This window comes from Episyrphus balteatus, chromosome 1, assembly GCF_945859705.1.
Source record: "Episyrphus balteatus chromosome 1, idEpiBalt1.1, whole genome shotgun sequence".
NCBI classification, from domain to species: domain Eukaryota; kingdom Metazoa; phylum Arthropoda; class Insecta; order Diptera; family Syrphidae; genus Episyrphus; species Episyrphus balteatus.
The window spans coordinates 89995294-90021865 of record NC_079134.1 but is presented as its reverse complement, the minus strand read 5'-3'; the positions used below and the strand labels follow the sequence as shown (position 1 = coordinate 90021865).

The following is a 26572-nucleotide window of genomic DNA, read 5'->3' as shown; positions in this document are numbered from 1 at the left end:
GGAGACGGTGTTGCTGGGCGATCGCTTCTCCTAATATCACTTTGCAGTCTTTCACTAGCGGCTTCATGAAACTAGATACCAGATGGTAGTCGATCTGTGTTTCATTTCCACCGCTGCTATAAGTGATAAGCTTTTTCCACCTGCTCACACCCAATTTGGGGAGCATATGCACTGACTATATTCCACACCTTTCCTTCCATCACCAGTTTAAGAGACATCAATCGGTCACTGGACTTCGAAATGGCCAAAACGCTTCCAAGAAGTTTTTCCGCAAGGATGACACCGATTCCGTTTCTACCTTGCTCTGTTCCGTAGTAGAACATCTTGTATTGTTTTGTCTTTACGTCTAAGAAACGGGCTCTGTTTCCAGTGTTTCGCCACTTGGTTTCTTGGACGCACAAGATGTCCACTCGCCTCCTCTTCATCATCTCTTCTAATTCACAGCTTCGGCCGTTCATACTGCCCACGTTCCAACTCGCGACTCTTAATTTTCTTCTCACCTCGTGCATTACTTTGCTAGCCCCCGGAATCCGTATAGCTCTGACCCGATTATTACTAATCGGTCCAGGATCAGTATTGTGCGAAGCATCTGTACTGCCTGGCGGTCATTTAAATGTGAAAAATTAATGTGCAAAATTGTAGAACACAAAATTTTCTACAACTTGCACATGCAATATACACCAAACTAAGAATTTTTCAAAAAAGTTACAATTTCCGATTTATTTTATTTTCAGTTTCTTACCTATTTACAGCGTTATAACTTCTTAATTTTTAGTTTTCAGCCAAAAATCCTTTTGTAGGGAATTCATTTTCATGAATACAACCAGGTAGGAGGTAGGTAATAGTAAGTATTTTTATTTAATAAAAGTCATATTTCTTAATAACCTAGTTTAATATCTCATGCGCTCATAAAGCGATGGGCTATGAGTGGACGAAGGTAAAAGAATTGGGGTATGAGGGGCAGGGGTAGCAGGTGGGGAAATATAGGAGTAATAGGTGGAGTTGAAGATGGTGAATTATGAGAAAAGTTGGCTTCGTTGCATTTTTCTTCAAATTGATCGATGATATCTGATCTTCTTCGTCGTCATCTTCATAAAAAATTCATGTGGACGATTTTGACAGGATTGTCCACAGCAAAACTTACAGAATGTTAAACATTTAAGACCCTCTTTCCTGCATCTGCCAGCTCCCATGCATCTAGGCACATAGGTATTTGCATGACACAGCTTTCATCAATTTTTGGGGAGCAGGATCTTGCACAGTTTTAATTGGTTGCAATACGTGGCATCCTCTCGTCCAGCCCCATTCCAGAGGATTTTTCTCAATACCCATAAACGCCATGATCTGGTAATAAGTCCGGAGGAAATGAAAGTGTGCTGCATCTGTTGTAGGCGGTAGTTTGCACAAATTAAGTTTTGTTGAACTGCTCATAAATTTGAAATATCGAAGAGAGCTTAGAGATTGACCACTGTCCTCTCCATATAAAGCCAACAAGATGTGGTTGCATGATAGAGAAACTTCAAGTAGCTGCGCCTCGTGGTGACCTGATGAAAAGCCAAGGGATGTAATCATATCAATGAGAAGCTTAGGACCTTCCTATAAATATACACTTATTCCTGTTAGAAGGGGGGGGGGGGAGGGAATGAAGGATCGGGGACGAGCAGCAGCTATAACAGCATGGGATAAGGCCAAACATTTCCTTTTCCATTTATCCAAAGGGCCACTCTTATTCTTCAAAATTACAGTTTCAAAAAATAGAGGATGGGAACTCATCTGTATTGTAAACTTTAGACCGAATGACTTCCAAAACTGTGCCTGCAGCTGCTTTGACTACTCTCAACCTTTTAACCTTCTCCATACTTCTTAACAAACAAGCAAACAGGATTTGACTGTTCTATTATCAATTTTATAATCACCCGTATTGTGATTTACAACTGTCAATCGATTGTTGATAAATACTGAAATTTGGGATTTTTAAACCAAAATTATAGGAAAACTGGTCAACTGGAATTTTGTAATTAGATTTCTGCTTTCAAAACTTTTTTTAATTAAGTAATAAGATATCAACATTTTATTTGTATCAACTATCGACTATCAACTAACCTCCTTCAATCGTACTTGTCAACTCATCAACTCATGTATGAAACTTCATGAAACTGAAAAAATGCAGAATTGGTTTTTGGAGTATGGTTAAGGGGGCGGAGGGGGCGTGGCTATGAATTTTTTTTTCAATCTACCATTAAAACCTGATTAAATATAGAATAAGAACCACCCGACCTTTTGTGGGATACAAATCCTTCGTTTAATGGATAATTCAAAAGGTGTCGAAAACTATCAAAAATACTTTTTTACTATTTTAGCCCTTACTCGGTTATTTGATTCACAAAATCAAAGTGGTTTACATTTTATTTTAGGTAATTAAATTGTCTATAAGATTTATTATGAAGACTTCTGCGTAAAAGTCAATTGTTAAAGAGTTATAGCACTGTTAAGTGACAAGAAACTGAAAATATTGCAAAATCCGAAATTTTACATGTTTTTGGAAGCTTCATAACTTCGTTGTTTTTGGTTGTATAAAAATACTACCAAGGTCATTTTTGTAGGAAATTATGTTTTCTACAAGTCTATTAACAATTTTTTTTTCAATAAAATGCACCAAGAAAGTTATGGGCATAAAAGTGAAAAAAAGTGCCAGATTTCTATGGTTTTTCGGTGATGCTGAAGGGGAAGAGGGGGCGTGGTTGTGGAAATTTGGTTTTTCTATCTACTAACCATACCTAACAACATATCAAAAATTTAGAACTACCGGACCTTTTGTAGAGTAACCCCCTTTTTTTTAGCTTCATTTATTGGACCATATAACTAATGAAGATTTTTTTTTCCTTTTTGATGCTATAAACTTCCTAAACATTTGGGGACTGCCTTGTTTTCTCAATGTTAAAATTTTCTCGGGAAATGAAACAAAAGTTTTAAAATACCGCCAAGAGCAGTTTAATTTATTAATACGAATATTAATTTTTATAAAAGGCTTTAAAAAACTAAGTATTTTTACTTTTTTTCTTATTTGAGGGGTCATGTGACCTATAATCACGACAACTTTTTTTATTTAAATTAACAAAGGACTCGATAGACGAAAAAATGACTTGCATAAATGACATAGATGAGGAATTGACAATAAAGATGGTTAAAAGAAATTTGTAAATACATATGTAAAACACAGGTGCTGCCAACTTCATCGTTTTTACTATTATAGTAGGTGAAGGACCTAGGCTGGCGGCAACATACTCCCCCCAGTAATTGATGAGGATGATGTCTTCACGGGAGTCTTCTCGATTACTCTTTGTACGTCTAGGAAAGCCAGCTTTGCAGCGGGACGTTCCAAAATAACGATTCCCTTGGGCCAGCAGTTCCTTGGCAGTTGCTCATCAACAATTATAACCAGGTCTCCTCTTTCGATGGGTTTCACTCTGTCGAACCACTTTCCTCGTTTGTTAAGATCCGGTAAGTATGCCTTTATCCATTTCTCCCAGAACTGGTTGGCTATTATTTGAGAGAGCTTCCAATTTTGTCTTGATGCGATGACACTAAAATCACATGGTGGTTTTGTTCCAGTGGACGAACCGAGAAGGAAGTGGTTCGGCGAAGTGCCTCGTCATCAGATGCATCCAGTGATATATGAGTGAGAGGCCGTGTATTTAATGTCGATTCCACCTCATCAAGAGCGCATCGTAAGCTCTCATCTCCAACTTTGTGGTTTGGAAGAATTCGATACAGAACGTCTTTTATCGAGCGCACAAGCCTCTCCCAAGCTCCGCCCATGTGTGGAGCAGCTGGTGGGTTGAATCTCCATTCCGTATCAGCTGTTGTGAACTCACAAGCGACTCGTCCCAGGTCCAAACTTTGGAGCTCTTCTTTCAACTCTCTCTCCGCACCCCGAAAGTTGATACCGTTGTCGCAAAAGATTTTAAGTGGTGATCCTCTTCATGCTATAAAGTTTCTAAGGCACATAATAAATGAATCCGTGGACAAACTATGAGCCAGCTCAATGTCGACCGCTAGAACCGTTAGGCATGTGAATATAGCTCCCCATCTCTTCTCGTTTCGTCGGCCAACAGTTACTAGGATTGGGCCGAAATAATCCACGCCGACGAATGTAAATGGCCGACAGAAAGCACTCATCCGTGCCATTGGAAGATTTGCCATCAGTGGAGCGACAGGTCGGGCGTTCAGGATCTTACAAAGTTGACAATTTTTACGGACGAGCTTCAAGAGAACCCTTAAGCCGGAGATATGAAACTTCTGCTTGATTTCGTTAAGCACGGTTTCGTGGTTGCAGTGATGAAATCTGCGATGATAGGCATCAACCACAAGGAAAGTGATTCGGTGGGACCTGGGAAGAATTATTGGAGTTTTACAATCTTGAGCCGCACAATTAGCCAAAGCAATGCGACCCCGCATTCTGAGAACGCCATCTTCGTCCAAAAATGATGTAAGTTTAAAGAGCGGACTACTTCTTGGTAATGGATTATTCTTGCTTGAAGTACTTTTTTTCAGAATCGAAATTTCTTCCGTATAGGACGTGGCTTGAGCTTGTCGATACAGTGTTGATTGCGCTTGTTGAATGATCTCGGAAGTGAGACCAATATGAGGAAACGGTTGGTTGTGTTTTACCTTGAAACTTAAAATTTTTATATAAAGAATCGAGCCGAGACCATCGGCTAAAACGGCAGGTATCGACTAAATTGCAGTTAGGAGCTTCAGACACATGAAGTACAAAGGGCCGAACTTCTTCAGTCGTATTATCGATTACTGGAGTGTGTGGCCAATTTGGATGTGGTTCTCTTAGGAATATTGGCCCGCCAAACCATTCACTTTCATTGTTGAATTCTGGCGCTGACTTATTTTTGGTAGCTTTGTCAGCGATGTTCAGTTTTGAAGGAAGCCATCGCCATTCCGCTGCTTCGGAAGTATCCAGTATCTCGGCAATACGAAACATCACGAATTGTTGACAATTGCGAGGATCCCCACGCAACCATGAAAGGACCGTTTTGGAGTCAGTCCAAAAGAATTGTTGACTTATCTGGAACTTGTGTGATGTAGAGATATATTTTGCCAAGCGAGCACCCAAAACCGCTGCTTGCAGTTCCAGACGTGGAACAGATATAGGTCGCTGGGGAGCAACCTTTGCCTTTGCAGATACGATAGTGACATCAATGTTGTTTTGCCTTTGAACTCGGAAGTACGATACGGCAGCATATGCGTTTTCACTGGCGTCAGTAAAGGTGTGAAGATGAATATTTACACCTGGTTCAGAAAGAAGTAAGGAGTAACATCTTGGAACTCTCACGTCAGCAACTTTCGGCAGCAACTCCGTCCATTGGAACCATCTTTCTCTCATATTTTCAGGCAGCTCCTCACCCAGTCGATACCCGCTCTCCAAATTTGTTGCAAGAGAATTTTTATGCAAACGACAAAGTGGGACAGGAATCCCAAGGGAGCAAATATGGACATCAGAATTTGAAGTATATCTCGTTTGGTAGGTGGAAGGTGGTATATGTCCAGAGAGCACATTACGTTTGAGCCGACTGAATTTTAGCACAAATGTGAAGTTATCCGTTGATGTACACCAGTAAAGTCCCAGTACCTTTTCCGCTACCACTTCGTTCTTTGCCCCAAATATTTGCTTATTAGGTAAACGTTCATCAATTTCACTTAGTGTATTTCGAACCATACTATAATTGGACATCCAGTTTCGGATGTGGAATCCTGCCCTTGAATGAATCAGTCTGACATCCTTGGCAAGCTGTAAAGCCTCTTGTTCAGTATTGACGCTGTCGATAAAATCGTCGACGTAGTGGTGTTCGAGTATTGCTTCCACAGCTCTGGGATTCGTACTAGCGAAGTTCAATGCGTTTTGGTTCTTGACAAAATGCGCTATGCAGGGAGAACATGCAGCGCAAAACGTCATCACCTGCATCTCGAATACACTGGGGTTCTCTGAGTCGTTAGAGTCATACCACAGGAAATGCTGGACATGTTATTCGCACCTGATGGAACATTTCGGCAATGTCACCACAGACGCCAAACTTGCCGACACGAAAACCAAAAAGAATAGTTGTTAATGAAATCAGCTGATCGGGGCCTTTTAAGAGCAAGTCGTTTAAAGAATAACCTTGGCATTTCGAAGCTGCGTCCCAAACAAGCCTGACCTTCGATGGTTTGTTTGGATTCTGTATGATAAATATTGGACCATACACGCTCGTGGATAATGTTAAGCTCTTCTGTAGACAGCTTCTTTGCGTAACCCTTTGACCAGCTGGTTCAGCTGGTCTCGGAGTTCTTCATTTTTCCCTATACGCTTACGTAATAGGTGAAGTCGACGTTGTGCCATTGGCAAGCTGTTTGGGAGAGAGACGTCATCGATTTTCCATAATAATCCTGCTTCAAAATGATCTTTATGTAGGCAGGTATTTTTCAGAATATTAATCGCTCTTTTTTCTTCAGCAGACACGATTTGATGTTCAGGAACTTTCACGCCAACATTCTCGAGAGAAAAATAACTTTTCACAAGTTCATTGTCGGCGCTGTGTTCCTGCAAATGAATATTAGAAATTACATTTTTACCTGGATTTTGATTATGTCCATCACTGCTGGAGTAACTCCCACACAGACAAAATGAAACCAAAAGTGACAATTATCACATTGCACCATATCTGGATTATCAATCTCGTTGCAGAGTCCACAACTCGAAGTAGAAAATTCTTCTGATGGCGATGTCGAAGACGCCATTTTGTAGAATACCTTTAAGTAGGTAGTTAACTATATTATTAGTTAGTTTTTTAAAGAATGTTAAAATTTTCTCGGGAAATGAAACAAAAGTTTTAAAATACCGCCAAGAGCAGTTTAATTTATTAATACGAATATTAATTTTTATAAAAGGCTTTAAAAAACTAAGTATTTTTACTTTTTTTCTTATTTGAGAGGTCATGTGACCTATAATCACGAGAAACTTTTTTTATTTAAATTAACAAAGGACTCGATAGACAAAAAAATGACTTGCATAAATGACATAGATGAGGAATTGACAATAAAGACGGTTAACCCTTCAAGCAAACAGGTCCGACTTCGAGCCAGAAACTGGTCCGAAGGCGGCTCAAATTAGTATGGAAATTAGAATCAACGCGGAGACGATTTTATGTGTATTGGTTTTTTCACCACGATTTCTCCTTCGACTTTGTGTCCATACACAAAAAGTTGCAAGTGTGTGAGTGCAACCCCGTTTTTCTCGGTCGGAGTCAGAGAACCAAACGAGTCGAGTATTGTTTACGAACATCGAGTACTTACTCGAAAAAAAACGATCTCGAACTAACAGAATCAACACAACTCAAATATGTTCGAGCTTATATTTATATATTATATTCGAGCAGATATTTGAATCTGAAGTAGGGGTATGAAAAATCAGGGCCTTTCGAAACAAATTTTTATAGAATCGCACTCAGAGAAAAAAAATAGTCACATATGTTACTATTTTTTTAAAACTATTTTCATAGTTTAAATCGGGACAAATATATATTTTAAATAGTAAAAATAGCTATTTGTGACTGTTTAAGTGGTCAGATGGAGTGACTATATACATTATTCAGCCCTAATGTGAGATTCATGTGGAAATTTTTCCACCCGAAATATTTTAGTTCGCCCAGAATTTTAAAAGCTATTGTGATTTTCATCCGAAGGGAATTATCATTTTCACTAAAAATTTTTTTTCCTCTTTGCCAAAATTCAAATGGAAAAAGCGCTGTCGATTAACTGGCATATTCTCTGAGAAAAAGTTCAAAAGAACGGGAGCTCTCCGAACGCACAGTGGAACGGGTGTATGGGAAAAACGGCAAAATTAATATCTTGGGAATAAAATAAGAAATTCAGCCAAATATACTTGAAATAGTATTTTAGCACTTATTTCTATGATTGCAACCTAAAAAGAAAGAAATTGATGCACTAAAACATATAAATCTAAAATATTTTATTTAAAAGAGCTGAGCAGCGAACTTGTTTTATTTTAAGAGAAAAGCGCTGTCGATTAACTAGCATATTCTCTGAGAAAAAGTTCAAAAGAACGGGAGCTCTCTAAACGCACAGTGGAACGAGTGTATGGGAAAAACGGCAAAATTAATATCTTGGGAATAAAATAAGAAATTCAGCCAAATATACTTGAAATAGTATTTTAGCACTTATTTCTATGATTGCAACCTAAAAAGAAAGAAATTGATGCACTAAAACATATAAATGTAAAATATTTTATTTAAAAGAGCTGAGCAGCGAACTTGTTTTATTTTAATTTTTATTTATAATTGTTTGCATATGTTTTGCTATCTAGATTGCATTATTTTAATAGCTAAATAAATATTTAAACAAATTCATACCTCTATTCATAAAGTAATCACCATCACTTTCGGAAGAATTATGCATATTACTAAGATCTACTAAGAACTCCTTTGTAATTCAGCAATTTAACTATTGTTAACCAAGTAAAATTTATATTTGGGTCACTTTTTGAGAATTGAAATTCAGCACTAGATGTGATGCTTTAAATATAAAGGTCTGACGTTATAAGCAAATGGTTAATCAAGTCGGTAATTGAGTTCAACATCGCTTTCTAGCTTTCCTTATTTTTTTGTACCTTCCTTCCAACGCTTCTATCGAAAGAACACCTAGGTATAGGTAAATCAAAACAACCTTATGTTTTTTGCATGGAGTAAAAGTTTATATACACTGCTAGGCATACAGTAGGTACCAGCTGTACTTCGAAAGATAAAGATTTTTTCTTCCAAGAATAAGTTCTTCAAATGTGTCCATATTTATTTCTCGACCAGCAGCGAGTGTTGTCAAAATTAATGCAAATTTAAAAATGAAATCCTTATCTACACGGATTATTTCGGAACTCAACTTTGGATTCGAAAAAGAACGCCGATTAGTATTGACATCATTTGTTGTGCCATCACCAGGTTTGATTTGTCCATCAGAAGTCCCATTTTTTGCCTGAAGTTCTCTAGAAAAATTTTCTTTCTTTCATCATCAAACAGAAGCTCATGTTCTGGTCTACGAACTTGCAAAAAAAAATTAAAGTGAAGCCATCGTTGGTTATCGTCCATAAAGCTCTCCTTCTTTGCAATGCTGCCGTTTTTGGTCAAACTAACACAAAAAGCCTCGAAATTTCTTTAAATTTCACATTTTCTCCTTCACTAAGCTCTTCCAATACGCAGTTGAACCTATAAATGTCAATTTACTTAAAATGGAGCAAACTTGCGTAAGATTTTTTCTTGATTTTCATTTTTTCAGGTCTTTTTGTTAAAATGGCTATATCTCGGTAATGAAATGATAAAAATAAATAAAACTTGGTACACATATTGCCAATTGTACACACAACAATTTACTTAAAAAAAAATTTCAAAAAAATAAATTATTTATAAATAATTGATTTTGTTATAAACAATTGCATTTTTTATTAACTTCTGGAGTATGTAGGAAAACTATTTTTCTTATATTCGATTTTAAATTTTATAAGCTTTCATTATCTGAAAGAAAATTTTAGTGCAATTCATAAGAAAAAAAGTTATGCATGTTTAAACTTTGCCGCATATTTATTTTTAATAGCACTGGTCAACATAATTGAACTTTTTTTTTGCCACAAGAACCAAAATATACTTTTCTAGAGGTTTTTGGGGGTGCTGAACTCGAATCCGAAGTCAGAAAAATTTGATTGTCCTCCGTTTTTGAAATATTACCGTTATAAAAAGCAAAAAAGAGTAATTGTGGCTGTTTTCGAGGTTATGTTTTTTTGTATGATAATTCATTACAAACCAATTTGTTCACCGTGTCTATGAGAACATATTTTATTCTTCCAAAAACTGTTTAAATCTTTACAATATCTCTTTTATTGGCCGAGATAACTTAAGTTTCAGTCAATAAGCCAAAGACAAACTTAACTTAATCTTAAGTTTAAGTTAATGGTCACAAAATGTTTGCCAAAAGATCCAAAATATACTTTTCTGAAGGGTTAAAGACTGGTAAACTCGATTCCGAAGTCAGAAATATTCTATTAGCCTTCGTTTTTTTTTGTAATATATTCGTAGCTGTTATAAAAAAAGCTTTTTTTGCATTTGATAAGGTAATATTTCAAGAACGGAGGCTCATAGATTTTTTTGGACCTCGTATTCAAATTCAGGACCCCAAAAATCTCTAGGAAAGTATATTTTAGTTCTTGTGGCAAAAAAAAAAGATAAATTTTGCTGACCAGTGCTGTTTTTGAGCTAAAGACTTCCTTAATTAAAAATATCTCGGCCAATAAAAGAGATATCGAAATGATTTAAACAGTTTCTGGAAGAATAAAATATGTTCTCATAGACACGGTAAACAAATTTATTTGTAATGAATTATCATACATAAAGCATAACCTCGAAAACAGCCAAAATTACGCTTTTTTGCTTTTGATAACGGTAATATTTCAAAAACGGAGGCCAATCAAAGTTTTCTGACTTCGGATTCGAGTTCAGCACCCCCAAAAACCTCTAGAAAAGTATATTTTGGTTCTTGTGGCCAAAAAAAGTTCAATTATGTTGACCAGTGCTATTAAAAATAAATATGCGGCAAAGTTTAAACATGCATAACTTTTTTTCTTATGAATTGCACTAAAATTTTCTTTCAGATAATGAAAGCTTATAAAATTTCAAATCGAATATAAGAAAAATGGTTTTCCTACATACTCCAGAAGTTAGTAAAAAATGCAATTGTTTATAACAAAATCAATTATTTATAAATAATTTATTTTTTTTGAAAATTTTTTTTAAGTACATTGTTGTGTGTACAATTGGCAATAAGTGTACCAAGTTTTATTTATTTTTATCATTTCGTTACCGAGATATAGCCATTTTAACAAAAAGACCTGAAAAATTTCATTTGTTTATAGGTAACTTTTAACAAAATTGAAATTTTTCAAAAATACTTTGGAATATTATTTTTAACATATAAATCTTTCAATATATGCAAAAAAAAACTATCAAATTCGAGAAGTCGTTTTTAGGTGGCCCACTTGAGAAAATTTGACTCTTAGCCATCTTTGGCGATAAAGAGTTGATTTTTTCTTATAAACCAAAGAAATTAAGAGGGCTACAAAATAGGTTGGAAAAATGTTAAATGTTTTTTCGAAATAAAAACGAAAATGTGTTTTTTAACAACTAGAATTTGACTTAAACTGGCGGCCATTTTGTAGTTACTCACTTTAATACAATGGAATAACATTTAAACGATAGAAAATATTATAAGGAAGGGAATGTATGTTCATTTTTTGGTCTACGTTATACTGGAGCAAAGATATTATCTTATGTCGTTTTCTTTCACTCCAATGAGAGTACCCTTTTAGTACTTATTTTTGCACTTTTGAAGTTTATTGTTCTTTGACGCCACAAAAGTGTAAACAAAAATTACTCCGGAGTAATTTTAGTACTACGGAGTACCCCGGTTTTACTCCACATTTTTAGTCAGATTTACACCGATTTGCACACACACTTATGAATTTGAAGTTTGACATTTTAAAATTTTGTTTGAAAAGAGAAAAATGAGAAAAGTGTTTCTTTAAAATTCTTTTGTTATTAACAAAAACAACCATTATGAATATATTTTCTATTGTATTATATTCCGCCAGATATATTTCTTCCATTTTGTTCGTTAATTCTTCACTTTTTCCAAAACGAAATTGAAAACCGAATAAAAAAATTGTTCAACCAGTGTTCTTCATCAATAAAAAAAATCCCATTCTTTTCTGCGTTGATGGGATATTTTTATTTTACAATAATCAAACTATGGGTGTGTTTCAATTAGGCAGAAAAAAACCGATCAGGAGTATAATGAAAAATATACCAAAATTATTATTATTATTATAATTTATTAACATAAAATTAAAATTTACATGTTAATGTATATACAAGTGCTAGCTGCTTAGAGCTTCTGACTCTTAAATGAAAAAAAAAATAATATATAAAGTACTTTATAATATAATTACATAATTTATAAAGTAAAAAAAAATATTTTTAAATGTTTAAATTTCAATGTTGTGTGATTTGATAAATTTGTATAATTTTTTGATATTCTTAGAATCTAAGTTTTTCAAGATCTCTTCTACTGATGACGTTTCGTTATAGATGCTGGTGTTGGATGTTAATGATTTGCATGCTCCTATCCCAAGAATGTGTTTCAAATCTATTGTTGTTTGACAAAGAGTGCATGTTGGTGGGTTTGTTTTTTTAAGAAGATGTTGATGGGTGAGTGCAGTGGTGGTTGGGTAACATGGTTTGATTTTGTCGATGTTGATTGATTTGTATGGGTGTTGATAGTTGTTGTGCCAATCAGTGAGTTGTTGTTGTGTAAGTTTGTTTTTGGTTTCGCGCAGAAGATCACGTTTGGTTATATTGGCGATCGATTTGACTGGGGCAGAGTGAATGAAAAATATACCAAAATTAAAACTAAGTCCGCTTCTATACGAAGACGCAAAGCGCAAGACGCCCATAAGAGCAAAAAAAGAAATAGAGTTCGAAAAAAAGGGAAGGAAGATTTTTTCGTTTTGTATATTTTGGTGTTGTTTTTTGGAATTAAAATACAGTCTGCTTCTACACGCAGACGTAGACGTCCTACTAACAATTTTGCCTCTATAATGCTTTACAGAAGCAACAATTGCATCTGTAAAGCTTTATAGAACCAAAATTGTTTGTCAGGCGCAAAAGATGCACATAAGAGCACAGGAGAAATCGATCTTTCTCTCTCCCTTGTTCTGATGTGCATCTCGTGTGTCTACGTCTTCCTGTAGAAGTTATCAAACGAAAACAAGAATAAAATAAAACCAAAGAAAATAGCTGTCTAATTTGCGTCTTCAAAAAAATACTACGTGTAGAAGCGCGCTACGCACCGAAACGAAAATCAAAAGGAAATTCGAAGATAATTTCTGCGCCTTGCGTCTTCGTGACTTATCAACGAACGCTTATTATGCTTCATATGTTATTAATATTATTTTTTTTTTTTTTTCAATTCATAACATTTTTTCCCTAGACCTGTTATCACTATTTTTTTCAAGGAAATTATCCATTTTTGCCTTGTCACACACACAATTACAAAAAAAAAATTTACTCTCATTATGTTCTACCAGAAAAAGGAGTAAAAATTTAGAGTACTCCTTAATAGAGTGAAAGAAAACGACATTAGAAGTAAAATATCCCAAAAAATACATTTTTGTGAATAACTCCGCTAAAAAGAATGATCAGGTGGTTATAAATTGGGTTTAAGACTTTTAAATATACCCCTATCGATCCAAGAAATAAAAACAGACAGTGCCCCGTGCGCAAGGTTAGGTCCTTTTTTCCGACGCTTTGACTCGCTTTTTCAGTTAGATTTAACTGGATTTATATATTTGTAAATGCCAAAAAGTTTCATACTCACGAAAAAGTACTTTAATTTCTACAAGACTTTACTACTTTTTAAAGGACCACATAGTAGAATCTATGTGTGATCTGAGCGTTTTATGTGATAGATTGGGGAAGTTGAACTCCCACATTGATCAGATAATTAACAAAGCCAACCAGTATCTTTATATTACCTTCGTAACACTCACTCTTGAATATGCTTCTCAAGTTTGTTCACCTTTTTACGAATACCATTCACATAGAATTGAAAACGTTCAAAGAAGATTTATGCCCTTCCGTGGGAAGACAGATTCACCTCCCACCTTACCATTACCGTCTGAATCTAATTGCATTGAAACCCTTAGTCCAGCGTTGTCAAATAGCCGTCATACTCTTTTAAATATACCAATGGCACATAGCAAAATATTGACTCTGCTTCTCTCCTATGCAAAATCAACCTAAACACAAATCCTCGCTATTTTCGTTCTCCCCCGTTATTTTACTTTTCACATAATCGAACCAACTATGGCCATTTTGAGCCTATGTCTCAGTCGTCGACTAGGTTTCATGCTGTACGCATCTCTGTCATTCTCGATTTTTTTCGTTTGTGCTTAGCTCTTATCAATAATATAACCCGTTTCTGTTAAAACAATAAACACATATCCTTCTCTTTCTTACACATCAAGCGCGTGGTTAATAAATCGTGTTGCTAGTGGTGTTCTACTAAAACCACATGGCCCGTGGGGCTAAAATGAAACACGGGAACCGATATGAAGGGCTTTCTGAAGTCTCCATATCGGAACCCAACCCCAAAAGAAATAGAAAAAACGAAAGCATTTTTGATGATTTCCCCAATCTCCCAAAAACAACAATTTCTAAAAATCCAAAGTTCATTACGGTCGCTTCTACAGATGTAGATAAACCTTTGACATCAATAAGCATTTTCGCGCTTCGCAAGGCCATAGACGCAATTAGTACACAATATGAGCAAGTATCCCAGCTAAGAGACGGTAAGCTTCTTATTTTGACCAAAAACCAAAAAATTGCGGACAAATTTATAGCCGTAAAAAATCTTCCTGATTTATGTTCAGTTTCAATAACGATGCATAATCAACTCAACATCTCTAAAGGTATTGTATACGCCCCTTGGCTCATTACTGTCCCCGAAACTGAAATAGTACTAGAAATGGGAGTGCAAAATGTGACTGAAGTCTACAAATTTACTAAAATATTTGATGGAAAACCCAAACCAACAGGGCTAATGCTCTTTACTTTTAATACTTACCAACCTCCTGAAACAGTAGTGATAGGTTGGACCAACGTAAAAGTCTCTGAGTATGTTCCAAACCCCATGCGGTGTAAGAACTGTCAAATTCTCGGACACACAAAGAAAAGATGCAATAACAATCCCATGTGCCACATTTGCAATTTGCCTCCACACATTGAAACAACATGCACAAGAACAATGTGTGCTAACTGCCTAGCGCCCCACCAATCTGACTCCAAAGACTGTCCAAAACTCATTCAAATGAAAGAAGTCCTCAAAATAAAAACTAAAAAAAAATGTAGCATGGCCGACGCAAAGCGTATACACAAAGAAAGAAATCCCTTAATGCCAAATCCCCCCAATCAGCAATTATTCGCTGATATTGCAAATCTTCCAAATAATACAGTAGCACCCAAAAACAACACAATTCAACCAATTGAAACCAAAAACAACACAATCCAACCAACTGCAAACAAAAACTCAAACCCCATCTCCAAAGTATCTATACCTGTTTCTAATAATTACAAATCTATAAGCTCAGTAGCCAACAATCCTACGGAACTTTTAGAACAACAAAAATCACCCCCATCCATCTCATCCCTTCCAAAAAATAATGGAAGTAATATACAAACCACATCAAACGATATTCATATGAATACATATCCAAACTATAATAATTCACTTTCAACTACAAACCAATTTACACCTAACTCTTTCGATGTCACAAAAATCCCACCTTCATCATGCAACTCACCTATATCCGATGTTACAAAACAACTTATTCAAGTAAATGATTATTTTATTCAAAACTCCGATATGGAAGATGATTCCATATAAAAACAATAATTATGCACCAACCTCTGACTCTGCTGTTTTGATGTCGAATCAATCATGCTCCTTGGGGAGCATGGGTGCTTCGACATCGGGGCAGCAGAGTCTAAGAACAGACCACCGCAATAACAACAACCCAAACCTTTCACTAACTAAAAATTATTTTAAGACTCTTCAATGGAATATAAACGGTTATATTCACAATTACGATGAGTTAAATTTATTAATTAAAGAAAGATCGCCTTGTGCCATATCTCTGCAGGAGACACATTGTGCGTTTCAATCTTCCCCTATTGTTCCTAAGGCATATTTAGGGTATTTTCACAATTTTGCTTCAAATCTTTCGTCCAAACAAGGTATAGCCCTTTTAATTAAAAAAAATATTCCCCACACACAAATAATTATAAATTCAAACATCTTAACTTTAGCTATAGAAGTAAATTTATCTATCAAATTTACAATAATTAGTATTTACATTTTGCCCCAACAAACATTCACTCGTGCAGATCTTGAAAATATCGTAAATCAAGTGCATACTCCTATACTATTTTGTGGTGATGTAAATTCTTGGAACGTCCTTTGGGGTTCTATTTCGACAAATCATCGGGGTACTATAATTGAAGAGTTTTTATTAAATTCTGATCTTATGGTTTTGAACAACGGTTCACCAACACATTTTTCGACCCATAGTTCTCTGACGCATATCGACATAACATGCTGCTCTTCTATACTCTACCCATTAACATCTTGGCGGACATTAGAAGATCTGCATAATAGTGATCATTTTCCCATTATGATAAGTATTCTTACTAGCACAAACAAATCAGAGTTCACATCTAGTCCCAAATTTAAAACAGACTTAGCCGATTGGAAACATTACCAATCAATCGTTACCAAATATCTGTCAGATAAAGAAACATCTTCAAATACAAATAAAGAAGCAGCTTTAATACAAAAATCCATCCGTGTCGCAGCCAATCTTTCTATTCCCCAAACCGCACCCAACTTTACCTCTAGAGTTGTACCTTGGTGGAGCTCCACCCTTAAGATTCTAAGAGACCAAAAAATGAAAGCTTGGAGAAATTTTAAAAAACATCCAACGCAAGTTAACTGTATCGAGTATAAAAGAACTAATGCTCTATTTCGTAGAGAAATGAAAATTAGTAAAGCTAAAAGCCTAACAACGTTCACCTCTTCCATCAATCCTAATTCTCCAACAGCAAAAATTTGGAATAATATACGGTCCCTCACGGGCAGTTTTATTCCTCGGACAATAAGAGCTATAGAAACTCCAAGTGGTACATTTTCCTCAGCCTTAGATATCGGTGACTACTTCGCTAATTCATGGTCTAATCTTTCGAAAGACAGTGCCTTTTCAGAATCATTTAAGGAAGAGAAAGCCATCAGCCTTCTCTCCTCTAGTCCTCAAACCTGTGGAAACATGGAAGCAAAACAAATAGAAAACTTAATTTCATACATAGAACTCGAAAGTTGCTTAAAAGGTTTGAAAGGTAAAACTCCATGTCGAGACCGAATTTCTTACCCGATGATTAAAAATCTCCCTGAAATCGTGAAATATAGACTCCTTAGATTATATAACGACGTTTTTACCACCGGAGTTATCCCCCAATACTGGAAATCAGCCAACATAATTCCTCTGCCAAAACCTAACAAACCAATTAATTCTTTAGAAGGCTATCGGCCGATATCGCTTATTCCCTGCATGTCCAAAGTTATTGAAAAAATTGTTGCAAAACGCCTTCTCTGGTTTATGGAGACCAAAAAGGTAGTCAGTATTAACCAAGTAGCATTTAAACCCAAGAGAGGTTGCTCAGACGCCCTACTGCATGTTGATCATTATATATCTAAAGCCTTGTCTTCTCGTAACCACGTAACTATACTATCATTAGATTTCGAAAAAGCATTCGATCGTATCGGTGTACATTTAATTTTAAATAATTTGATTAAATGGGGCATTGGTCCTAAAATATACAAATTTGTTAAATCTTTTTTGTCTAACAGAAAAATATCAGTCAAAGTAAACAACATTTTTTCATCTACTCGTTCACTAGATAATGGCATTCCGCAAGGATCGCCCTTATCTGTGGTGCTTTTCTTAATTGCTTTTAACGATATAAGTATTATAATTGAAAAATATAACCTCCTGGATCACTGCATTTACGCTGATGACATTTACATCATGTGTAAAGTCAGTGATCTTGAACAAGCAAAAAATCTTTTTTCACATTTAATTAAAAACATACTAGAATGGTGTAAATATTCAGGTGCTAAATTGTCTCTTAATAAATGTAAGGCCTTGCATGTGTGCCGAAAAATTAGCTGTCCTCAACTTAATCTTAGTATAAACAATGTCAATATAGAAAATGTACAAAACTTAAATATTTTAGGATTAGAATTTAATAATAAGTATAATTGGAAAAACCATGTTGTAAATGTAAAAAAGAGCCTAGCTGCAAGATCTAATATAATTAGTTATTTATCAAATAGGAAATTAAATGTTCATGTAAATACATTATGTAACATCACTAAATCTCTAGTCCTAAGCAAAATAGATTATGGCCTTTGCATTTATGGTAAATGTCCTATATCAACTCTAAATCTGCTCAAATCAACTTACCATCAAGCAGCAAGAAAAAGTATTAATGCTTACCGCACAACCAGAATAATCAACATCATGGCAGAGGCCGGCCTTCCTACATTGGAGCAGCGTCAATCCGATTCTTTTGTGAAGATCCTCGCTAAACTATTATTTTCATGTAACTCTATCATTGACAAGGACATAGACTCTACAAACAACTCAAGCAGAAACATGCGATTCCCTTCAACCATTGTAAAATCTCTAACAACTGCGAAACAAATGGGTCTACCTTTTAAACGTATCAAATCCAACAATATAACTCTACCATCTTGGAAATTGGAACCTACATCTTGTGTGTTAAATTTATCTAAATATAATAAAGAAAATACCGCCAACATCATCTATTATGCAAACTTTAATAACATAATTGACAATTTAAAATCCAATGGCTGGAACCCTGTTTTCACAGATGGGTCAAAATCTGCCTACAACTGTTCATTTGCTGTAACAAATGAAAATGGATACTTATTGAAAACTGGAATTTTAACTGAATATGCATCAATTTTCACTGCTGAATCAGTAGCTATCCTTGAAGCTGCCAAAACAATGCTTCATATAAAGACAAAAACGATAATTTGTTCTGATAGCTTGTCCGTAATAAATGCAGTAGTCAACCCTAACCACAACACCAATCTTATCAACAATATAAGAGATCTTCTTATAAAGAACCCAAACAAATTAAAGCTAATGTGGGTACCTGCTCATATTGGGATACCAGGGAACGAATATGCAGATGAAGCGGCAAAACTATGCTATAAAAAACCAGTTTTTGTCTTTGATGTATTTTCAAAAATGGATCTTCAAAGAAAAATAACACACACACTCAAAACTAACAAGTTCTTAAATTGGCAAAGTCAAAATACACACTACTCGAAAATCAACACTGACTGCAACGCTTCTATGTATCCAGATTCAATTTCCAGCAAATATATATCAAATTTTATTCGACTTCGCTTGGGACATAGCATTCTTACACACCAGCATATTTTAAGAAAAGAAAATCCACCATTATGCCCAACCTGCAACAACGCCATCAACATCCCACACCTAATCGGCCTCTCATCATGTACAGAATCAAAACAAATCAACAATATCCTAAAAAATAATCAATCCATATACTCATTTTTAAATACCATAAGCATTGAAAACATAACAATTATTAATAATTATCTTCATACAAACAATATAATTTTATAGTATATATATTACTTTCGAGTGGAAAGCTCCTGTAGCTAGTGCTCTTTCTTTTTTAACATTAAATTTGTAATTTCTTGTTAATAAATAATAATAATAATAATAATAATAATAATAATAATAATAATAATAATAATAATAATAATAATAATAATAATAATGAGCCTATGTCTGTTCGAGAGGCACTCGAACGAAGCGATACTCTCGTTTGACTTCCATTTAAGTAAATCGTCATTTAGAACAACTTTACCAACAAACAAAAAACTAAAAATAATGTTAAATTAGTCTAAATCAGTTTTTAAGTTATAGTTTGTACTTAGCTTAAATAAAATACACTCAACAAATTCTAGTAAAACTCAATTTTTTACATCTATTTGAATTGAATACGATGAAAAACAAAAAATAATGTTAAATTAGTCTAAATCAGTTTTTAAGTTATGGCTTGTACTTAGCTTAAATAAAATACACTCAACAAATTCTAGTAAAACTCAATTTTTTACATCTATTTGAATTGAATACGATGTGTTTGCTTAAATCATCTTGGAAAATGAGGTGTGCTTGCTTAAATCACCATGAAACCTAAATTTTTGTGTAGGTTTTGGGTTTTATTTTCAGAAAAACCGCGTTTTACCTCAGTGAGAAAAGGCTATTAGCTAGTTTACATCTACCTGGGGTGGAATCGGTTAAAATGATATTTGAAATTTAATTGTTTAAAACCTACGCCATAAATTAAAAATTGTAAAAGGAGAGGGTTTTGGGCTTAATTTTAATTAATTTTTTATTTTATTAATTTTTTTCCAAATTAAGTCAATTTTTTTTAAATTGCCCCCTCCCCCGCTAAACGAGGGGGAATAGACCCCCCTCCCATACGATTTTTTTCTTGTCTCGACCAATCTACACGCTCTAGCTTTTTGACACATTCCTTCTGAATAACCCTGTTTATCAAGCAACCATAAAAAGGTATATTTACCCCCTTCTTTGTGTCCCTTTTCGTATATTATTGTTATAAGGTATTATTCTATGCAAAATATATGTTTATTCTTGTATACAGTTTTTCCTCTAGTTTAAATGTCAAACTAACTATCTGAACATATTTCAGCCATTAGCACATATAACAATTTTACGATTTTTTTACAAGCTTAGGTCAGCGGCAGTATAACTTCGCCCCACTGTACAGGTGGCAGACATGGTTTCTTTTCTCAAGGCAATGCCAACTAACGTTTTAGACAGGTTTCAGGTGTTAGCATGTTAGACATGTGACCTCCTTTTTTTTTTTGCAACTTTAACAATTTTTTGCCACTTTTTGCACCACTGTTGAGGTGGCAGGCATCGATTTTGTTGATTAACTTTGCTATTACTCCAGATAAAAAAAAATTCAATTGTAAGCATCTCTAACATTGAATAATGACGCTGGCTCCCGGGCTAAATTATAAGAAGACAATTATTAAAAATGTATGTTAATACTTTTAATACGCTTAAAATAATAATTTATAACTTCAATTACTACGTAGCAAACAAAACAAAATATTTTATAAACTTTCAATTCAGATGGCAGATCCAAAATGTGTAATATACTCAAAAAAGTATCTTATGTTATTCGAAAATTTTGTACGAGTCTATTAAAAACACGAAATATTATTTTGAAATTATTTTTTTTCTGTACAAAGGTATGATTGCACATTACTTTGAGTCGGGGAGTTAAAATATAATTTAGTTTGTTCCTCAAGTCTGACTCTTCTATTTTCTATTTCATATTCATTTACTTTATTTTAATTTTGTAGGCTTAAACTACTTGCACAGGCTCAAAAATATTCATTTTTCCCAAACAAAGTAAAAGCACCACGAAAACCAAGAAAAAAATATGCTACAAATGTTAAATTGTATCAAATTGACACCTAAATAGGTGTCAGCTGAAAAAGTCAAAAAAAAAATATGATAGTCACAGACGAATTTTCTTGAATTTGACAGTCAACTATCAAAAATCAGCTTACACGATTCCACCCCTGTATTTTATTTGATATTGTTGATTGTTTTGGGCGTTACCCTGTTTTGAGTTTATATTTTTCCCTTTATTCATTTTTCTGAGTGCTCTGGTATATACTGTTTGGGTAAAATGAGAAATACTGTTCACTTGAAGACAGTACGAAATGGTTTTAACATTGTGAGAACAATTGCTACTTAGCTTTAAAAGGTGCATTAACCAGTAACCAGTACACATAATTGTTCAAAGATCATTCACGTACTACCTAGTTGTTACATATCCTTTATCTTTCACCGATAACTCTATGCTACCTTACTCAAGTTAACTGCTTTGAATGCCATAATATAAAAAAATATATCCGACCACAATCCTTTCAAATTTTTGCTTGAATTGAATTTTTCATAATGTTAAACTACTGCAAAAAACTGTATAAATATTGCTGCTTGCTTTGAAGAGAAAAGAAAAACAAAGATAATACTTAAAATAATAGAAACAAGTTGTGAAAGCGTTTTTTTTTTTTTTTAGAAAAAAGAAAAAAATAAGTAATGATTTCAACCCGAATTTAGTTTTTTTTTTTTATACAAACAACAAAATACTTACATGACTTCGTGTTGTGGTATATTTACTTGAAAGCAGTTCTTAAACATAAACTCCCCGTCTTGAAATTGTATGAGAGCAATATGGGTAATACATTTTCGAGTCGCACTGCAAACCAGAACATATGCCAGTTTATCTTTGGAAGCAATATGACTTACTGCTTTTAATTGTGGATTATTTATTAAATTCGTTATAGGTAGTTTCCAAAATGATTTTAGGGATTCACATGAATCAAATATATTTATCAAGAAGAATTCTTCTTCCATGAAGGCATTATTGAGAAGTGGTGCTGCTTTCCCTTCGATTACTTTATTTTTTAAATCGAAATTGTTACAGTTACTGTGAACTTCAATTTTTCTAATAAATTTATTTGTAATTGCTTTGGGTCGGTGACCAATATGGGTTGGCTGTGGAAATCCTGCGTTTTTATCCTCTTCGAAAAGTATTTTACTGATGACATCGACAACCTGAAAAATATCGTTTGGTTTTCTCCATTTTTCGATGTTTGTACAATTTTGGAGATACTCCATAAAACATTCGTAAAACCTTTCACGTAGTTTAAAAGCTAACAATGCACTTTGAAAATCAGTTTTAAGCCAAATATTCTCGTCTATAAAGTATCCTGGATGACCTTTATCGAAACATACATTTTTAACGTTCATTTCTATTTTTCCAGCAAAAAGGCTTACAGTAGCTGAGTTTATTAAAGTACAAATTGATATACTATTCAGGGTTGTATGATTCGTTTCAGTGAAATAAACAATCCACTCTGATAAAGTTGATGAATTAAATGTTTGAAGGTTTGATGATTGCAAAAGTGAGGTTATATCCAGGCATAATTTTGTTGACTTTGATTTAATATCGCCATCAATGTAATTTATCATACAGAGCTTAGGATAAAGACCACCTGCAAGGGCCGCTTTAATACAAGCCCAATTATTAGCTTTCAAATTAATAGAATGCATACTCAGGATACCTTGGTTATGTATAAGTTGTGAAGAACGTAGTGCACCTACCAAATTTGTTCGTATTTCACACACATTCTCTAAAACACCATTTAATATAAAGGTTTTTTCATCACTAATGATATCACTTGTAATTTTTGTACGTTTTTCATCCTGCCAAGTTTGGTATAATCGCAAAAATTTTAAGTAATCAGAAAAACAGTCACGAAACTCTTCAAATAACTCGGATTTATCATCGGTACTTTTGTGTTTAAACAGTTTTGAACTACTGCTGTATGTTAAAAAACTTACTATTGTAAGGACCGGGTCAAGACATTTAAGCAAAATTGATAGCACAAGAGATTTGCTAAGTTCTAGTTCTATCGGTATGTCAACTAAGCGACTTCCTAACCACGTCAGTTCCAAATTTGTATCAAAAAATTCAATGTTTTTCAAAAATGTTATACCTTGTGCAATGTTTTCAGCTGGCGGCTTTATTATCGTATCTTCAAAATAATGTGTAACCACACTACAAGGACTTAAAAGTTTTACTGTCAGAGATAAACGATTGATTGGAATGTAATGAAGTTCAGGTGGACATGTTGGCCGTAGTTTGTTATATATTTTTTGTGAAACCAATCGAAAGCAAAACCCATCAGTGAATCGACTTGCGATAAGAGATCTCCTTTTCAAGCTTTCCAGGGAAACCCATTCATTTACATACTTATTGCATTTGAATTCGGAATAATATTTCTGTCTGACAATTTGACCAGAATCTATGACATATGTAATGTCGTTTAAATTTGAAAAATGTTCAGCGATTTCAGTAGCTAAAATTATTTTGCCTGTTTCTCTAATAAGTAAATTCTTTTGTAATTGCTCTGGTTGCATGCAGGGATAAATTAGCTGGATATATATTTTTTCTTGTATTTTGCCTAAAAATTGAGTTTTAAGAATTGCATACTTCAGTTTCAGCAAATGATCATATGAAGGAAGGAAGACGAGAATATTTCCAAGAGTCCAGTGGGTGGTAGCTAAGTGAATTAGTTTTATTATCAAGTCAAAGTCGACAGGTGGTGGCTTAAGGTCGCACTTATAAATATCATCAGTTATCGCTCTAACACAGTTGTAACTGTTTATAGAAATAGCATATTCTAATGCATTTATTTTGAATGTATCTTGATTGAATGAGTTCGCATTTTTTCTTGTTAAAAGCCATGTAACCTGAATAGTGTCATCGTGTTTAACAGCAGCAATGAGGGCTGTATAGCTATCGTTTGCATGATGATAGTCAATAGAAATTTCATTACATTTTACCAAATACATAAAACTTTTTAATGCTTTTTCATCTCCCACTGCATTGTAATATTCAAGAGCATTATTTGCAATTGTGTTATTTTTAATGTCTCTCGACGAAAATATTTCTTCTACTACTGATTTTGTTTGGAGCTGGTTTTGTTGGATTAATTCGATTATTTCATCCAGGTGATATAAAGATAGTTTGTTTAATTTGATGTTAAGACAAATTTCTTGTCCTTCACCAAAATAAGAAAGAAAATTTCTGTTGTCACTGGTATCCGAAAGAAGTATGATTTTAATAAAAGGGTAGTGTGGTAGTATGTTTTTTAGCTCCTTCAGGAAAATATCTTTGTAAGCATGGTGCAAGTGAACATCTGAGATAATAACGTGAGATATATAACGAAAGCTGTTTTTAGAATCCTGTCCCATCAAAACTCGCAGAAAAAAAAATGCTGTAGTGTATATAATGTTAGTGTTGTCACAAACACGACTTTGAAGGTACACCTGAAAAATTATAAATTTAACTGTTAATGATATTTAATATACAGAGTGTGTTTCTTTATTTTTTCCGAATATTCCAAAAACGTGGAACACGCCTATTTCGTTTCTTTATTCCTCGGAATATTCCGGATAAACTTTTTTATTGTTTCTTTATTAATTCCGGAATATTTGGAATGCATTCTTTTTATTCCAAGTCAGACCTGGAATTTATGGAATATTCTTTCACGCATACGAAGTTGTGTGTAGGTACCCTTCAAGCAAGAAAACTGAGTTCAACAAAGAAACTCCGACCTCAGACCGGGAAAATCGGGCTTGCACTCACACACTTGCAACTTTTTGTGTATGAACACAAAGTCGAACGAGAATCGTGGTGAAAAATGAGAAAAGGAAAAGAAAGACAAGGCCAACAAGAGCCAAAGCGTCATTTTGTTATTTTTTGTTGAAGTGTTTGGTCGCGTCGTGTCTCGTGTCGTTGTTTGTATAATGTTAGTTTATTAATTATAAACAATTTTAATAAATTATAAACAATATGGAAAACAAAAAAGGTATGTTTTATATATCGCTCAAAGTGTTTGGGTTAAAATGTTGTTTCTTCTTGTGTTGTAGATGTAATCTCTAATGATGAAGAAAAATCTAGAAGGTGAAACATGCGATTGGGTATCTAAAAAAACACCAACAACAGCAGCAGCATCAAATGAAATAAAATGAAAAAAAATGTATTGTATTTTATATTTTATTTATTGTGAAAATTTCGTTTGCAGTTTCAGTGAAAAAAAAAATAAATCTTGTTCTTTTTTTGGTCGCAAATGCGAAATGTCATCCCTTTCTTATTCCTCTTTCTGGTAGGTTTTCGCTGCTCCGGCTCAGGTCCGCCTTCGGCTCCGTTTTCTCGGAATGGAGATTTTCACCACACCAATACATATGCAATCGACTTCGCGGTGATTATAATTTCCATACTAATTTGAGCCGCCTTCGGACCAGTTTCTGATCCGAAGTCGGACTCAGCTCCGCCTCAGGCGGAGCGGATTCGGACCGAGGTCGGACCTGTTTGCTTGAAGGGTACCCTTCGCGGTGATTATAATTTCCATACTAATTTGAGCCGCCTTCGGACCAGTTTCTGATCCGAAGTCGGACTCAGCTCCGCCTCAGGCGGAGCGGATTCGGACCGAGGTCGGACCTGTTTGCTTGAAGGGTACCCTCAAATTAGTATGGAAATTATAATCACCGCGAAGTCGATTGCATATGAATTGGTGTGGTGAAAATCTCCATTCCGAGAAAACGGAGCCGAAGGCGGACCTGAGCCGGAGCAGCGAAAACCTACCAGAAAGAGGAATAAGAAAGGGATGACATTTCGCATTTGCGACCAAAAAAAGAACAAGATTTATGTTTTTTTTCACTGAAACTGTTTTATTTTTTATTTTATTTTGGCAAACGAAATTTTCACAATAAATACAATATAAAATACAATACATTTTTTTTTCATTTTATTTCATTTGATGCTGCTGCTGTTCTTGGTGTTTTTTTAGATACCCAATCGCATGTTTCACCTTCTAGATTTCTCTTCATCATTAGAGATTACATCTACAACACAAGAAGAAACAACATTTTAACCCAAACACTTTAAGCGATATATAAAACATACCTTTTTTGTTTTCCATATTGTTTATAATTTATTAAAATTGTTTATAATTAATAAACTAACATTATACAAACAACGACACGAGACACGACGCGACCAAACACTTCAACAAAAAATAGCAAAATGACGCTTTGGCTCTTGTTGGCCTTGTCTTTCTTTTCTTTTTCTCATTTTTCACCACGATTCTCGTTCGACTTTTGTGTTCATACACAAAA

The 26572-nt window shown here is 34.5% G+C and overlaps 1 protein-coding gene across 7 annotated transcripts in view; it reads right to left on the bottom strand.

Moving 5' to 3' along the window:
- LOC129907323 (benign gonial cell neoplasm protein) overlaps window positions 1–26572 on the bottom strand; it is a 222312-nt gene that overhangs the window by 169666 nt on the left and 26074 nt on the right. For 4 of the 7 annotated variants that reach the window (XM_055983465.1, XM_055983492.1, XM_055983454.1 and 1 more), the window contains exon 2: window positions 21978–24721. In XM_055983465.1, the coding sequence (XP_055839440.1) occupies window positions 21978–24721 (2744 nt within the window). Of the gene's footprint in view, window positions 1–6639; window positions 9267–21977; window positions 24899–26572 lie in introns of those variants that run through there. The other 3 variants (XM_055983450.1, XM_055983501.1, XM_055983483.1) reach the window with 3 other exon arrangements.